The sequence below is a fragment of the Anolis sagrei genome, chromosome Y (assembly GCF_037176765.1).
Source record: "Anolis sagrei isolate rAnoSag1 chromosome Y, rAnoSag1.mat, whole genome shotgun sequence".
Taxonomy (NCBI): Eukaryota; Metazoa; Chordata; class Lepidosauria; order Squamata; family Dactyloidae; genus Anolis; species Anolis sagrei.
Genome location: NC_090035.1, coordinates 45267024 through 45284030, shown reverse-complemented (window position 1 = coordinate 45284030; position 17007 = coordinate 45267024). Strand labels below are relative to the sequence as shown.

Below are 17007 nucleotides of genomic sequence, written 5' to 3'. Positions count from 1 at the left end.
GTACTACAATTCCCATCATCACAAAAATCAATGCCTGGGAACAATGGGAATCAGAGTATGAAAAACCATCATCTCCAACTTGATTAATTCCATTTCCTCCAATTAAACCCTACCTTTGGTTTCAGACTACAACTCCCACCATCACAAAAAAACAATGCCTGGGAACGATGGGAGTCAAAGTCTGGAAAAGCCCAGCTCTGAATTAATTCCAATTAAAGAGTTCTTTTAGTTTCAGATTACAACTCTCATCAGAAACATCAATGGTTTTGGTTTTGGACATCAGTTCCCATCATTAGAAAAAATAATGATTGGGGATGTTGGGAGTAGGAGTCTGAAAAGTCCAACCACAAATTAATTAATTCTATTTGTGGATATTAAAGAGTACTTTTTGTTTTGGACTACAAATCCCTTTATTAAAACTCATAGCTTGGGGATGATGGGAGTGAGAAGCTCAAAAAACCAACCCTGAATTAATTCCATTTACTCTGATTAAATTAAAGTTTACATTACTTAATTTCATTTCCTCCAATTACTTTTGATTTTGGACTACAACTCTCATAATCACAAAATAAATGCCTGGGGATGATGGGAGTCAGAGTCCAAAAGTAAACTCTAAATTAATTTCATTTCCTCCAGTTACTTTTGGTTTTGAACCACAACTCCCATAATTCAAAACTCAGTGCTTGAGGTTCATGGGAACCTGAGTCTGAATTAATTCAATTGGATTTGGACTACAATTCCCATCATCACAAAAAGCAGTGCTTGGAGATGATAGCAATCTGAGTCCAGGTTAACATAAGATGGAAGAAAAGATGGACACAGAAATCTCAGCGGGCAATTCTTTTATTGAGAGTGTTAATAGGTTGATTATTACTACTAATAGTTATTCCTTATTATGTATACACAGGTGGCAAGAGGAACAGCACCTCCCTTCTGATCGAAAGCAGGCAGATTGTTGTCTTCCTTTTTGGATATGATGATAATGATTATGATTGATATTATATTTCTTGGACTTCAGTGGTGTGGTGTTCCTAGCTCTCCTCGAAACAGCCGCGCTTGTGCCACTGCTTGTCTCGCACACGGCGCATGGACTGCATCAAGGGCTGGCTGGCATCCCACTCATTCCAATGGCAGTACTCGCCCTTCTCAAAGATGTACTGCCACCCACGGTAGCCAGGGAACTCATAGCCCACCCAGCTGCCCAATGGGGAAAGAAGATGAGATATTAATGAGTGAGATACACATACAAGATATAAGAAACAATATACACAAGACAAAAATGAGAGAAGAATGAGATAAAAATGAGAGATAAATGAGATAAGAACAAAAGGAAAACGAGAAAGCAAACAGAATAAAAAGAATGAGATAAAATATGAAATATAAGAAAAATATGAGAAGAAAAGCAAAACAAGAGAAGAACAAGATGAAAATGAGATAAAAACAAGATAAAGAAATTGCGAGATATAAGAAAAAATATGAGAGAAAAACAAGATAAAGATAAGAACGAGAAGAAAACGAGAGAAGAACAGGATAAAATGAGATAAAAAGCTATGAGATATAAGAAAAATAAAAAAACAAGAAATGAACAAAAGGAAAATGGGATAAAACATGAGATAAAAATGCAGGATATAAGAAAAATAAAGAATGAGAGGAAAATAAAAGAAAAAGAATGAGATAAGAATATGAGATATAAGAAAAATATGAGATGAAAATGAGAGAAAGATGAGGTAAGAAAGAGAAGAAAACAAGAGAATAATAATAAGATATAAATGCGAGATATAAGAAAAAAATATGAGGCAAAACAAGAGGAAAATGAGAAGGTAGCAGGAGTATTTGTAGCCTGCCCAGCTGTCCAATGGAAAAAAATAAGAGGAAAAAGAATGAGATAAACATATAAAAGAAAAAATACAAGACAAAATGAGAAAAGAAAATGAGGAAAACAAGACGATAATGGGACAAAACAAGATAGAAAACAAACAAAACAAGAAAATGAGACAAAGAAAAGATGGAAAGGGGGTTGGACAAACAGGAAATTCAGACAGAAAATGAGGTAGCCAGGGTATTTGTAGAAAACAGGGTGAAAAGAATGAGATGAAATATGAGCTAAGAAAAAATAGAGATGTAAACAAAAACAAGATAGAAAAACAAGCAAAAGACTGACATAGACACAAGATTTAAAAAATGATAGATGAAAACAAGATCAAAACCAATAGAAAAAAGAAAAATACAAAAAAATGCTAGACAAAAATAAGAGAATGGGAGGAAGATGAGAGGAAGACGAGATAAGAATTAAAGGAAAATGAGGCAAAAACTAGGCAGAAAACAAGATGAAAAGAGTGAGATATAATACTAGATATAAGAAAAAATGAGATGAAAACAAGAGAAGAATAGGATGAAAACCAAGACAAAACAAGATAAGAATAAGAACAAGATTAAAACCAATAGGAAACAAGAGAAAATGGGAGAAAAGCTAGATAGAAAATGAGATTTGAAAATGAGATAAAAGCATGAGATAAAAATATGAGATAAAAATGGGACAAAAACAAAAGATGAGTGAGAGAAAAACATGATCTAAACCATGACAAAACGACAGGAAAATGAGATGAGAACAAGCAAAAAACAGGATCAAAAATGTAAACAAGAGGGAAACAAGAGAAAAATGAGAAAAACAAAATAGAAAATGAGATAAAAGAATGATAAAAACAAGAGATAAGAAGAAACAGAAGTAAACAAGACAAAAACAGAAACAAATGAGAAAAAACAAGATCAAAACCAAAACAAAGTGAGAGGAAAACAAAAAAACAATATGGAAAACATGATTAAAAGAATGAGATAAAATATGATATAAGAAAAAATACAACACAAAACAAGAGAAGCAGAAGAGGAAAATGAGAGGAAAACGAGACAAAAAGAATGGGATAAAAATATGAGATATAAAAATAGAGAGGAGAATGAGAGAATAACGAGATGAAAGCAAGATCAAAACCAAACAAAGACAAAAATGAGATTAAATCTTTTCATGTTCCATATATTTCACTACTAAATTCCAATCTGCCATTGAATTTTTTTGTCTATGTCTGAGTTGATGCGATACTGAAATATTAATATAAGCATTAACAGGAGAAGGGTGGACAGCCCCTAAACTTTCTAAGAAGAAGAGGATGGATGTACAACGAAGAGAGAGAGAAAGAAGATGGGAAGCCAATCAACTCCTTAAACTTCCCTCCCTTTTCTAACCCTATCCCTCCCTTCCTCCTTCAATTTTAACCCATAACCATCACCCAAATCCTTAAATTACCCACCTTACCCACGCCCACCCTTTCCCCATCTCTACCTTCCCAAGATCCCCTCCCCTCTTTCTCTATCTTACTATTATATGCTACTATGAAAAACTTTTCAATAAAGATATATTAATAAAACAAAAACAAAAAATTGAGATTATATCAAGACAGAAAACAAGAAAAAAGTATGAGATAAAAATGCACAATATAAGTAAAAATACAAGATAAAATAAGGGAAGACTGAGAGAAAAAAACCAAAATCAAAACAAAGGCAAAATGGAAGGAAAACGAAACAAAAACAAGAGATGAATAAGAGAAAAACAAAAGGAAAACAAGAGAAAAATGAGAAAAAAAGAATGAGATAAAATACAAGACAAAACAAGAGAACAAGATGAAAACAAGAAAAAACAAGATGCAAACAAGATAAGAATAAGAGAAAATATGACATATGAAATAATAGGAGAAAAACAAGAAAAGAACAAGATCAAAAGAAAAGATGATATATTAAAAGTCGATATCAGAATTGTGAAACATATGAGAAAAGACAATGAAATAAAAGTTAAAAAGGTAAACATGAGATGAGTAAATGGGATGAACGAAAAATTGAAGACAATATATTAAAAAATAATATACTAAAAGGCAATATGCTAAAAGAGGATCTGCTAAATGACGATATATTAAAAGACGATATACTAAAAGACTATATACTAAAGGGCAATATACTAAAAAACAATGTATTAAAAGACGATATATCAAAAGACGATATACTAAAAGGTGATATATTAAAATATGATATGCTAAAAGGCAATATGCTAAAAGATAATATATTAAAAGACGTTATACTTAAAGGCAATATTCTAAAAGAGGATATGCTAAAAGGGGATCTATTAAAAGACAATATACTAAAAGACGATATAGTAAAAGACCATAAAAGACAGTATATTAAAAAACGGTTTACTAAAAATGATATACAAAAAGTGATATATTAAAAGGCAATGTGCTAAAAGTCGACATACAAAAAAGGTGATATAGTAAAAGATGATATATCAAAATATGACATATTAAAAGACAATATACTAAAAAGTTATATACAAAAAGATGATATACAAAAGACAATATATTAACAGACAATATACTAAAAGATAATATATTAAAAACAATATATTAACAGATAATATATGAAAATATATTATTAATAATAAATACAATAAATATTAAAATTAATAAATATAATATAATAATGATAGTAGTGGTGCTAATAATATTTTATAATATCCTAATAAATATAATAATGATGCAATTAAATTAAAAATATATAATAGTAATAACAATAGTAAGAGTAATAGTAATAATGTGGGTATATTATAAAATAACAATAATGTAATAATAATAAATACAATCAATATAATAACAATGGTGGTGATAATATATAATGTATTAATAAATATACTACTATAATTATAATAGTAGTAATAATAATAATAAAGATGATAATAATATTATATAATAATAATTTAGTAAAATATAATAATATAATCAATACAATAGTGATGGTGGTGGTGATAATAATAATGATGATGATGATAATAATAATAATAATAATAATAATAATAATAATAATAATAGGTAAAGATTTTCCCGACATTAAGTCTAGTTGTCCGAATCTGCGGGTGGTACTCATCTCAATTTCTAAACTGAAGAACCAGCATTGTCCGTAGACACCTCCAACATCAAAAAATCATCCAGGCGTCCCCTGGGCAACGTCCTTGCAGACGGCCAATTCTCTCACACCAGAAGCGACTTGCAGTTTCTCTGGTCACTCCTGACATGAAAAAGAAAACACCCCTCCAAGGTCATGTGGCCGGCATGAATGCATAGAATGCCATTACCTTCCCACCAGAGCAGTACCTATTGATTTACTCACATTTGCATGTTTTCAAACTGCTAGGTTGGCAGAAGCTGGGGCTATCAGCGGTAGCTCACACCGCTTCTCGGATTCGAACCTGTGACCTTTTGGTAGGCAAGTTCAGCAACTCTGTGGTTTAACGCACTGTGCCACCGGGGGCTCCCAATAATAATAATAACAACAACAACAACAACAACAACAACAATAATGATAATAATGATGGTGGTGGTGATAATATAAATATAATAATAATAAATCATAGAATAATTATATAATATAATAAATAATAAATATAATATTATTATAGTACCTTATAATGAATATAGTAGTAATAATATAAAATATAATAATGATGATAATATAATGATGGTGGTGGTGATAATATAATAAATAGAATAATAATATAAAATATAAAAATATAACATACAATTATAATGATAATACAATAATAAATATAATACAAATGATGATGACGATAATGATATTATGATGGTGGTGATAATATAATAAATAGTATAATACTAATAATAACAACAACAACCCTTTGGTGCTTACATGCCATGTAGGGCCTTGACGCTGGCGACGCGGTCATGGAATCCATGTGCCCAGAGGCTGGGAACGTCATCCTCCACAATCTCCATCTTCTGCCCACCATACCCCGCTCCCTCAAACAGGTGGATCTTGTGGTCTGCCCCGTCCTGGAGGAAAAGGTATGTGTTAGGCCTGTGCGGTTTCGTTCGTTAATTTCGTAATTCGTAAAACATTCGTTAATTTTTGCATTTACGGTACGATAACAAAACATATTTTCAAACCCGGAAGGGTTTTTAAATATCGAAACGGCAACTCCCACAGTATTTACGAGCTTTCGCCCATTTTGTAAATGGGGCGGGCGGGGCGAAGGGGCGGCGCGAGCGCACACCCAGTGAGCCAAGCACCGCCCCTGCCTGTTGGGCGCCCGGCCCGCGCGCGCTCACCCTTACAACCGGCCTTTGCGCGCCATCCAATCGGCTCCGGCTCCTGCGCCCTCCTCCTCCTCCTCCTGGCACTTCCTGCAACACAGCTGGGAGGAGGAGGAGGAGGGCGCAGGAGCCGGAGCCGATTGGATGGCGCGCGCGCGCTCACCCTTACAACCGGCCTCCGCGCGCCATCCAATCGGCTCCAGCTCTTGCGCCCTCCTCCTCCTCCTCCTCCTCCTGGCACTTCCTGCAACACAGCTGGGAGGAGGAGGAGGAGGAAGAGGGCGCAGGAGCCGGAGCGCAGGAGCCAGGGAGGGGATTCCTGCAGCGCCGGCTCTGCCTCCGTGGCCAGCCTGAGATGAGACCAATACCATCTGATTGCCACAAATTGAAGGCTGCATCCATCCAGGCTCTTTTGCTGTGAGTTTTCAGGGCTGTATGAGTGTATGACCATGTTCCAGAAGCATTCTCTCCTGACATTTTGCCCACATCTATGGCAGGCATCCTCAGAGGTCTGTTGGAAACTAGGCAAATGGAGTTTATCTATGGAATGTCCAGGGTGGGAGAAATGAAAGCCATTCAATGCTAATCAAGGTGACCATTACTGCAACATTCACACTTACAAAATGTTTTGTAAATATTTACGAAATTTCGTAAATAACAAAACATTTTTTTTGGAAAGTTTTGTAAATATTTTAAATATCGAAACAAAAAAACACCCCAATTACAAATCGATTTTAGAAACAATTTTTTTTTGATCAAACAGGCCTAGTATGTGTGTGTGTGTGTGTGTGTGTGTATATATGGATGATGAGAATAATAATGAAAATATAATTAAATATAATATTGATAATATTGATAACTAATATACTGTGTGTGTGTGTGTGTGTATAAAAGAATATAAAATATAATAGAATATAAAATTGTCATAAAATATACAATAATTATATATATAAATGGCAGTAGTAGTGAGATTATAATATAATAATAATATTATATATATATATATATATATATATATATTAGAATTCTTATTATAAAATAATATATTATAACAATTTATAAATAATAATAATAATAATAATAATAATAATAATAATAATAATGGTGATAAACCTTATAATATAACATAAAAATAGTAATAATAATCCTGTGTGACTCACGATGAGGAGCGGTCGGATGGAGAGGAGTGTGCCACCTCCGGTGTGTCCGTTGGACCAGGAGTCCCAGCACGGGAAGGCCCCCACCTCCAGCACAAACTGCGCTCCCCCATATGCCTGGCGCTCAAAGCCCACCCACCTGCCAAGACAAGCACACGTTATTCGTATTATATTATATAATAATAATAATAATAATAATAATAATAATAATGAACTGCTACTAAAAGCAGTTCCCTGCTGGGAACAGGGTAAAGATTCAAGAGATGATTGTAGTATGATATTATTATTTTACTGACACAATTATTATCATTACTATAATTATAAAGGACTCAAACCGACCTGCCAGTACAAGATACCATAATGAGTATTATATTATATATTATTATTATAATATTATATATTAGTATTATTATAAAGAACTGCCGCTCAAGGCCGGGACAAGTTATCACCAGTATTAGTGTTATATATATATATATATATATATATATATATATATATACAGGGTTAGTCAAAATGCATAGGCCAATCTGCCATTCAATTGAATGGCAGATTGGCCTATGCATTTTGACTAACCCTGTATATATATATATATTATTTGGTAAATATTATTTGGCAGTGGTGCAGTGGGTTAAACCGCTGAGCTGCAGAACTTGCCGACTGACAGGTTGGCGGTTCAAATCTGGGAAAACGGTATGAGCTCCTGCTGTTAGCCTCAGCTTCTTGAAAATATGCAAATGTGAGTAGATCAATAGGTACCGCTTCTGCAGGAAGGTAATGGCACTCCATGCAGTCATGCTGGCCATGTGACTTTGGACCATGCTCTTCAGTTTAGAAATGGAGATCAGCACCAGAGACCCAGAGTCAAAGACGACTGGACTTCCTATTATTATTATTGTTATTGTTGTTGCTATTATATTATATTACTATATATAGATCATATTACATTAACTGTTATTATATTACTATTATACAGGGTTAGTCAAAATGCATAGGCCAATAAGCCATTCAATTGAATGGCTTATTGGCCTATGCATTTTGACTAACCCTGTATTATCACTACTATATTATTATATTACTATCCAGTCCAACACACCCCCCCCCCCCATTATTAGTAGCATTATTATTCCGCTTGCTTCCACAACTCCCGCTGGAATGAGCCCTCCTCCATAAATTACCTGCTTCCCTCTTTTATCTCACCTGACTAGTTTTAAACAGTTTGTCTTCTTGATTACTACATGTTGCCCACCCAGTATTATAGTGCCTGTGCATATGTTTTTATTTTTCATATTGTTATGTATTCATGTGTTTTATTTAACTACTAGCTTGGGGACCCAGCGCTGCCCGGGTTATTAGAGAAAGTGGGTAATGGCGGTTCTGTATGCCAAGCTTGTTCATTATTGGTCATTGGATGATGGTTGCATTGTTTTCAGGAAGTGAGTGAAGGTACTTGAAGTCCCATCATCCATGGTCAACCCTCCTCTAAAATGCAGCAGGATATAGAGTGGGTCATGGGGGCTCTGTGTGCCAAGTTTGGTCTTTATCAGTCATTGAATCATAGAATCATAGAATCATAGAATCAAAGAGTTGGAAGAGACCTCATGGGCCATCCAGTCCAACCCCCTGCCAAGAAGCAGGAATATTGCATTCGAATCACCCCTGACAGATGGCCATCCAGCCTCTGTTTAAAAGCTTCCAAAGAAGGAGCGTCCACCACACTCCGGGGCAGAGAATTCCACTGCTGAACGGCTCTCACAGTCAGGAAGTTCTTCCTCATGTTCAGATGGAATCTCCTCTCTTGTAGTTTGAAGCCATTGTTCCGCGTCCTAGTCTCCAAGGAAGCAGAAAACAAGCTTGCTCCCTCCTCCCTGTGGCTTCCTCTCACATATTTATACATGGCTATCATATCCCCTCTCAGCCTTCTCTTCTTCAGGCTAAACATGCCCAGCTCGTTAAGCCGCTCCTCATAGGGCTTGTTCTCCAGACCTTTTATCATTTTAGTTGCTCTCCTCTGGACACATTCCAGCTTGTCAATATCTCTCTTGAATTGTGGTGCCCAGAACTGGACACAATATTCCAGATGTGGTCTAATCAAAACAGAATAGAGGGGTAGCATTACTTCCCTAGATCTAGACACTATGCTCCTATTGATGCAGGCCAAAATCCCATTGGCTTTTTTTGCCGCCACATCACATTGTTGGCTCATGTTTTGTGATGTGGCGGCAAAAAAAGCCAATGGGATTTTGGCCTGCATCAATAGGAGCATAGTGTCTAGATCTAAGGAAGTAATGCTACCCCTTTATTCTGAATTAGGGTCGCAGTGGTTTCAGTAAGTGAGTGAAGGTACTGCAAGTCCCATCATCCAAAATCCATCCTCCTATTCTGAATTAGGGTCGCAGTGGTTTCAGTAAGTAAGTGAAGATACTGCAAGTCCCATCATCCAAAATCCATCCTCCTTCAAACTGCAGCAGGATGTAGAGTGGGTCATGCGGGCTCTGTCTGCTCAGTTTGGTCTTGATCAGTCATTGGTTCAGGGTCGCAGTGGTTTCAGTAAGTGAGTAAACGTACTGCAAGGTCCCATCATCCATGGTCAACCCTCCTCCAAAACAGCAGTAGGATGTAGAGTGGGTCATGGGGGCTCTGTGTGCCAAATTTGGTCTTGATTGGTCATTAGATGAGGGATGCAGCAATCTTGGGAAGGGAGTGGAGGTACTTGAAGTCCCATCGTCCATGGTCTGTCCTCCTCCAAACTGTACCGGGATGTAGAGTGGGTCATTGGGGCTCCGTGTGCCAAGTTTGGTCTTGATTAGTCATTGACGAGGGTCTCAGTGGTCTCCGAAAGTGAGTGAAGTTACTGCAAGTCCCATCATCCATCTCCCATTTTTTCCAAACAACACCAGGATGTAAAGTGGATCATGAGAGGTCTATGTGCCAAGTTTGGTCTTGATCAGTCATTGGATGAAGTATGCAGAGGTCGCAGAATGTGAGTGAAGGTACTGGAAGTCACATCATCCATGGTCAACCTCCTCCAAAATTGCAGCAGCATATAGAGTGGCTCATGGGGGCTCCGTGTGCCAAGTTTGGTCTTAATTGGTCATTAGATGAGTTTTGCAGCAGTCTTGGGGAGTGGAGGTACATGAAGTCCCATCATCATCCATGGTCTGTCCACCTCGAAAGTGCACCAGGATGTAGAGTGGGTCATGGGGACTCTGTGTGCCAAGTTTGGTCTTGATCAGTCATTGGCGAGGGTCTCAGTGGTCTCAGGAAGTGAGTGAAGTGACTGCAAGTCCCATCATCCATTGCCAAATTCTTCCAAACTGCACCAGGATGTAGAATGGGTCATGCGGGCTCTCTGTGCGAATTGTGGTCCTGATCCATCATTGTTGGCAGTTGTAATGGTCTTAGAAAGGGAGTACAGGTATTGCAAGTCCCATCGTCCATGGTGCATCCTGCTCCAAACTGCACCAGGATGTAGAGTGTGTCATGGAGACTCAGTGTGCCAAGTTTGGTCTTTATCGCTAATTGGATGAGGGTTTCAGTGGTCTCAAGAATTGAGCAGAGGTGCTGCAAGTCTCATAATACATGGTCAAACCACACCAGGACGTAAAGTGGGTCATGAGAGGTCTATGTGCCAAGTTTGGTCCTGATCAGTCATTGGATGAGGTTGACAGCAGTCTCAGAATGTGAGTGATGGTACTGCAAGTTCCATCATCGATGGTTCATCCTCCTCCAAACTGCAGTAGGATGTAGAGTGGGTCATGGGGGCTCAGTGTGCCAAGTTTGGTCTGTATTGGTAATTTTCTGACTCAGCCCCTGGCCTTTTCCTTTCCTCTCTTTGTCATCTCGGAATCTTGGAATTGAGGCTGGCCAATCAGAAACCACATGCAAATTTCCTTCTTTCATGTCTCTGTTTCTATCATGAACCCTTTTCTCCACCAGGGGCTCCTCTTGAAGCTGGCCAATCATAGACATAGGCAAATAGCACCACAGGGGCAGCCAATCAGAAAGCTGGCACATACTCCTCCCGTCACACCGCCACACTTTTGTCCTCCGCATACAAACTTCAACTTTTATTATATGTATAGATAGATAGATGATGTTGTTGTTTATTGTTCGCGTTTTCGGTTTGTGTTTTTGGTTTTCTTTATTGTAATTGTCATTTGGGCTTGACCTCATGTAAGCCGCTCCGAGTCGCCATTGGGGAGATGGTGGTAGGGTAACAAGTAAAGATTATTATTATTATTATTATTATTATTAGGGCGTACTACTCACGGTCCAGCTTCGACAAGAATGGAGCCCACTTTGTGTATTGCCTTCTCCGTTACGTTGGGACTCTCGTCCGTCAGCTCCCATTTCCGGCCTTGGAAATTCTCCAGCTCATAAAGTCACCTGCAATATATAATATTATTATTATTATTATTATTATTAATAATAATAATAATAATAATATGAATTATATGAATTATATGAAAAAGAATAATGGAACTAGAAAACATTGTATGATATAGGTAAAGAGGCGATACACCTAATACCTGGAGGAATATATAATAAGAAGAAGAAGAAGGAGAAGAAGAAGAATATATAATAAGTAGCTTGGGTACCTGGCACTGCCTGAGTTATTTGAAAAAGGCCTTGTTTGTTTTGGGGTGTTAGGAAATCATTTAGTTAATTTGTAACACTATTTATTAGGAAAAAGCCAGTCTTTGATTTGGTTTTTTTTAATGAATGCTCACATTAGGAAATGCATAACAATGTGGGTGAACTACAACTCCAAGAATCATGGGTCAATCCTCAAGATCCATGTTGGATCCAGATCCAAAGTCAGTTCAGGGCTCTCTGGATGCAGGTGAACTATAATTTCCAAAATAAAAGTCAATTCCCACAAACCCCTGCAGTTGGTCATGGAGTTTCTTTGTGCCAAGTTTGGTCCTGGTCCATTGTTGGTGGGGGTCACAGTTTTTCTGGAAGCAGGTGTACTACAACTCCCAGATTCCCAGTGCAATCACCCCCAAGCTCTGCCTGTATTCACAGTTGAGCATGTTGTGTCTGTGTGCCAAGTTTGGTCCAGATCCATCATTGGTGGAGTTCAGAGTGCTCTGGATACAGGATGAACTACAAAATCCACATGGGTAGGTCATCTCTGTATGTTCTGTTGGTCACCAGGGTTCTGTGTTCAAACTTTGGTCCAGATTCCCCCTAAACTTCTGGTTCAGTTGCTGACCAATTCCTGTTTGCTGTGTGCCATAGGACAGGGTAGGGAAGGATTTAGAGGCAGTAGGTGAGGTCATGCAAATTTGGAGAGAGAAAGGAACCCTGGAATGCCCATTCTGGAAAAAAAACAGAACACCTAGGACGAAACGGTCCCCAAATAAAAGGCTTCACTTGGGTGGGGAGTAGTACGTGTTTGGGGAGGACATTGGCAGGGGTTGGGAGACACGTTCATGGCGCCTGTAACCTACAATGTCCTTGGAGGGAGTACTTTGGGTGGTTTTTCAGCACTGTGGATTAAAGCTCTTTGTGGAGTCGGGAGGCTCTCTGTGGACATTTTGTGTATAGATAGATATATAGATATAGGTTAATAATAATAATAACTACAACAATGAAACTTCTAGGAAATAGAAGTAATACCTGGACGAATATAATAATAATAATAATAATAATAATAATAATAATAATAATATCCGATCAACATCACTACGAGGATGTAGTGAAGTATGATAAATAAAAGTGCCAACGTTTTTACAAATCCCAATGGCGTCTAGGCATTTGATGATCCAACTGTGTGGGAATGAGTCAAAGGCTTTTTTTGTAATCAATCCACGTCATGTGAAGATTTTTTTTTTTTGCTTTTGCAGTTCTCCAGAACTATTTTTTTCCAATTAATAACTGGTCTTTTGTGCCATTTTTTGCCTTTCTGTTCATAGGGCAAAATGTTCTTTTCTTCAAGATAATCTTGAATTCTGTCAGTTATGATGCTGGTCAATAGTTTCAACATAGTGGGCAGACATGTTATCAGCCTGTAGTTTCCTCATGCTGCTCCTTTTGCTGGATCCTTTCATAATTCACTACATCCTCACAGTGATGTTGACTGGCTCTATCTGCCTAGAACAATGGTTCTCAACCTGTGGGTCCCCAGGTGTTTTGATCTACAACTCCCAGAAATCTCAGCCAGTGTACCAGTGTTAGGGTTTCTGGGAGTTGAAGGCCAAAACATCTGGGGACCCACAGGTTGAAAACCACTGGCCTAGAAGGTCTGGTGGCAGAGGACTTTTACAAGTAAAACAAGCAGCTGAAGAAGAAATACACAGCCTGGCAGAATATGTCAAGGAAAGCCAAGAACCTGCTTTAATTGAAGTCAGTAATCAGAAACTTCTCAAAGCACAGCAGACAAAGAGTCAGTACAAGAAAACTGCACTCCAAACCCAAGCTGACAGCTGGCACCACAAAGCATTTTGCATAGGCTGTTCCCTGACAAAATTGTAAGAAAAGTTGACAAGGAGAAGACCTGGTTATGTCTCATGAATGGAACCCTGAAGAAGGAGACAGAAGGCCTGATTCTTGCAGCCCAGAATCAAGCCATCAGAACCAATGCCATTAATGCTAGGATTTAAAAATCATCGGATGACTCAAAATGCAGACTTTTCAAGGAAGCTGATGAAACCATGGATCATATCCTCAGCTGTTGCAAGAAAATCACACAGATGGACTACAAACAAAGACACAACTCTGTGGCCCAGATGATTCACTGGAACTTATGTCACAAGGACCACCTACCAGCAGCAAATAATTGGTGGGATCATAAACCTGGAAAGGTCATGGAAAATAAACATGCAAAAATACTATGGGACTTTCAAATCCAGACTGACAAAGCTTTGCAACACAAAAACCAGACATCATGATTGTGGAAAAGAAAAAAGTTTAGATTACTGATGTCACCATTCCACGTGACAGTCACATTGCCAAAAAGCAACAGGAAAAACTCAACTGTTATCAGGACCTCAAAATATAACATTAAAAATAATAAAATAATAACAATAATGATAAAAATAAAATATATAAAGAATATAATAATAAAATAATAATATAATAAAAATCATAATAATAAAATAAAAATATAACACTAAATATAAAATTAAAAATCATAAAATTATTATAACAATAATAATGGTACAAATATAACAACAACAATAATAACAACAACAACAACAACAACAACCTTATAATTGGGCCCTGTCTCATCTGGACTCTCTGGAGTTGCCATTTCTTCTGGAGGGCTGTGTTGCTCCGTCATTATTCCTGCAAATGATGAATAAAAATAATTAAATTTATCTATTTATCTATCTATCTATCTATCTATATGATTTGAAAAATATATAATATGTATAAGACATTATATATATATATATATATATATATATATATAAATTAAATTTAAAAATCTATGAATATTATATTTATAAAAATAACAAATCTATCTATATATAAATGCTCTGTGCATAATTAGTACCTTAAAAACAAAAGAACCAATGAGCGAAATCACACCAAATTTCGCAACAAAATGTCTCACTACACAAGGAGTGACCATCAATCAAAAAAATTATGATTTTGTCATTTGGGAGTTGTAGTTGCTGGGATTTATAGCTCACCTACAATCAAAGAGCATTCTGAACTCCACCAACGATGGAATTGAACCAAACTTGGCACAAAGATCTCCCATGACCAACAGAAAATACTGGAAAGGTTTGGAGGGCATTGACCTTGAGTTTGGGAGTTGTAGTTCACCTATATCCAGAGAGCACTGTGGACTCAAACAATGATGGATCTGGACCAAATTTGGCATGAATATTCAATATGCCCAAATATAAACACAGATGGAGTTTGGGGAAAATAGACCTTGACATTTGGGAGTAGTAGTTACTGGGATTTATAGTTCACCTACAATCAAGAAGCATTCCAAACCTCACCAATGATGGATTTGGGCCAAACATCCCACACAAAAACCCCATGACCAACAGGAAATACTGTGTTTCCTGGTGGTCTTTGGTGACCCTCCTGACACACCCCTGGTGACCCCCCCCCCCCCCCGGTGTATTCCCAGGTTGAGAAATGCTGCCTTAAGGCCATCCAGTCCAGCTCCCTTCACCAGGGCAACAAAACAAAGCCCTCCTGACAAAGGGCCATCCAGCCATTCAGACACACACACATATGTATATGACAGATGGAGTATCAAAGATTTCAAAGGGACCCCTAAAGAAGGACAATGATATGTTACATGTTCCAGAGTAGGCAAACCAGACAATCTCCACATCAACATTGGCAAAGAAACAACATGAAATACTGTTTACCCTCAAGCATAAAGACATTACATATATTAGAAACCAACACATTCTCATTACTTCATTTCCAGATCACCAGACTGGGTCACAGCAACACGTGGCAGGGGACAGCTAGTGTATGTGTGTGTGTGTGTGTGTGTGTATAAAATGTTTAAATATATAGATGAATATATCTATAAAATAACTTAGATGAATATTATATTTATAAAAACTATATATATATATATATATATATATATATATATATATATATGTTATATTTATAAAAATAACTTAAAATGTATAGATCAATTTGTAGAAACACTGCAAAGCGGTGTTTCCATTGTACCTGATGTTTTTCCTGGGCCGTGGGAGCTGCAGCGTTTGCAAGTGGTTAAGAGGTCCAGCGGCAGCCTGAGAGCTATTTATGCCCCTTTCGGGGGATTTGTAGATCTGCTGATCTGTGACAATTCCATACAAAATTGAGAATAATGCCGTTGTTTCTGCTGAGTTTATTCTCCAAAGATTAGCAGCAAAGTTTCTCCTTGCCAAGACCCTGCTTCAGCAGATTTTTGTTGTATTTTATTTTAAGGCTGAAAATTAGACTTTGGAAAGGCAAGAAAACAGAACGTGCCTGGTCCCAATGGGCATATATATATATATATATATATATATATATATATCATAATATATAATATAACATTTTTATAGTAATATATTTATAATAAAACAATATAAGAATATAATGCATATAATATAATATAATAAAATGATAATATAATACACTAATATATTTATAATAAAATCATAATTATATATAATACAATAAAATGATAATATATATGTTATATAATAATAAAATATATTTTATTTAAAGTAATATGAAAAGAATATAACATATATAATATAATAAAATAATAAAAATGGTAAAAATACAATACAGTAATCTATATCTATATCTATCTATATCTATATTATTATTTATTTATTTATTATTTGCACTTGTTAACCGCCACTCTCAGCCCGAAGGCGACTCGTGGCGGTGTACAGAACATAGAACATAAAGACAACAGTTACAGTAAATCAGGATCATAACACACATCTTACTAACACACAGCTAATTAAACTAAAAATCCGCTTCGTCTTGTTTGGGCCATAATCAATCTCAATCTATCTATATACATATAATAAAATCCAAAGTTTGTATGTGGCGGAAGTGTGGCGGTGCGACCAGGTATGTGCCAGCTTTCTGATTGGCCAGCCTGAAAGTTCCACGTTTCTGATTGGCTGCCACAGTGGTGCTATTTGCATATAGTCTCTGATTGCCAGGTTTACAGGAGCCCCTGGTGGAGAAAAGGGTTCATGACAGCAACGGAAACATGAGAGAAGGAA

The 17007-nt window shown here is 36.8% G+C and overlaps 1 protein-coding gene across 1 annotated transcript; it reads right to left on the bottom strand.

The window, feature by feature from the left end:
- Positions 1-1012: 1012 nt before the first annotated feature.
- Positions 1013-14591, bottom strand: LOC137095512 (beta-crystallin B3-like). Its single transcript, XM_067462265.1, has 5 exons — positions 14502-14591; positions 11573-11676; positions 7307-7442; positions 5743-5885; positions 1013-1197 (listed from the first exon to the last, which is right to left on the bottom strand). The coding sequence occupies exons 1-5, from the start codon at positions 14589-14591 to the stop codon at positions 1032-1034; spliced, it is 639 nt and encodes a 212-aa protein (XP_067318366.1). The 3' UTR covers positions 1013-1031.
- Positions 14592-17007: the final 2416 nt, after the last annotated feature.

Bases quoted from the DNA above. Each gene is read 5' to 3' on its own strand.
- LOC137095512 (XM_067462265.1), bottom strand. From the start codon at position 14,591: ATGACGGAGCAACACAGCCCTCCAGAAGAAATGGCAACTCCAGAGAGT. The intron at 11,677-14,501 runs GTTGTTGTTATT...TGACTTTATGAG, and splicing joins ATAAGGTTGTTGTTGTTGTT to CTGGAGAATTTCCAAGGCCG. The intron at 5,886-7,306 runs GTGAGTCACACA...CTTTTCCTCCAG, and splicing joins CCATCCGACCGCTCCTCATC to GACGGGGCAGACCACAAGAT.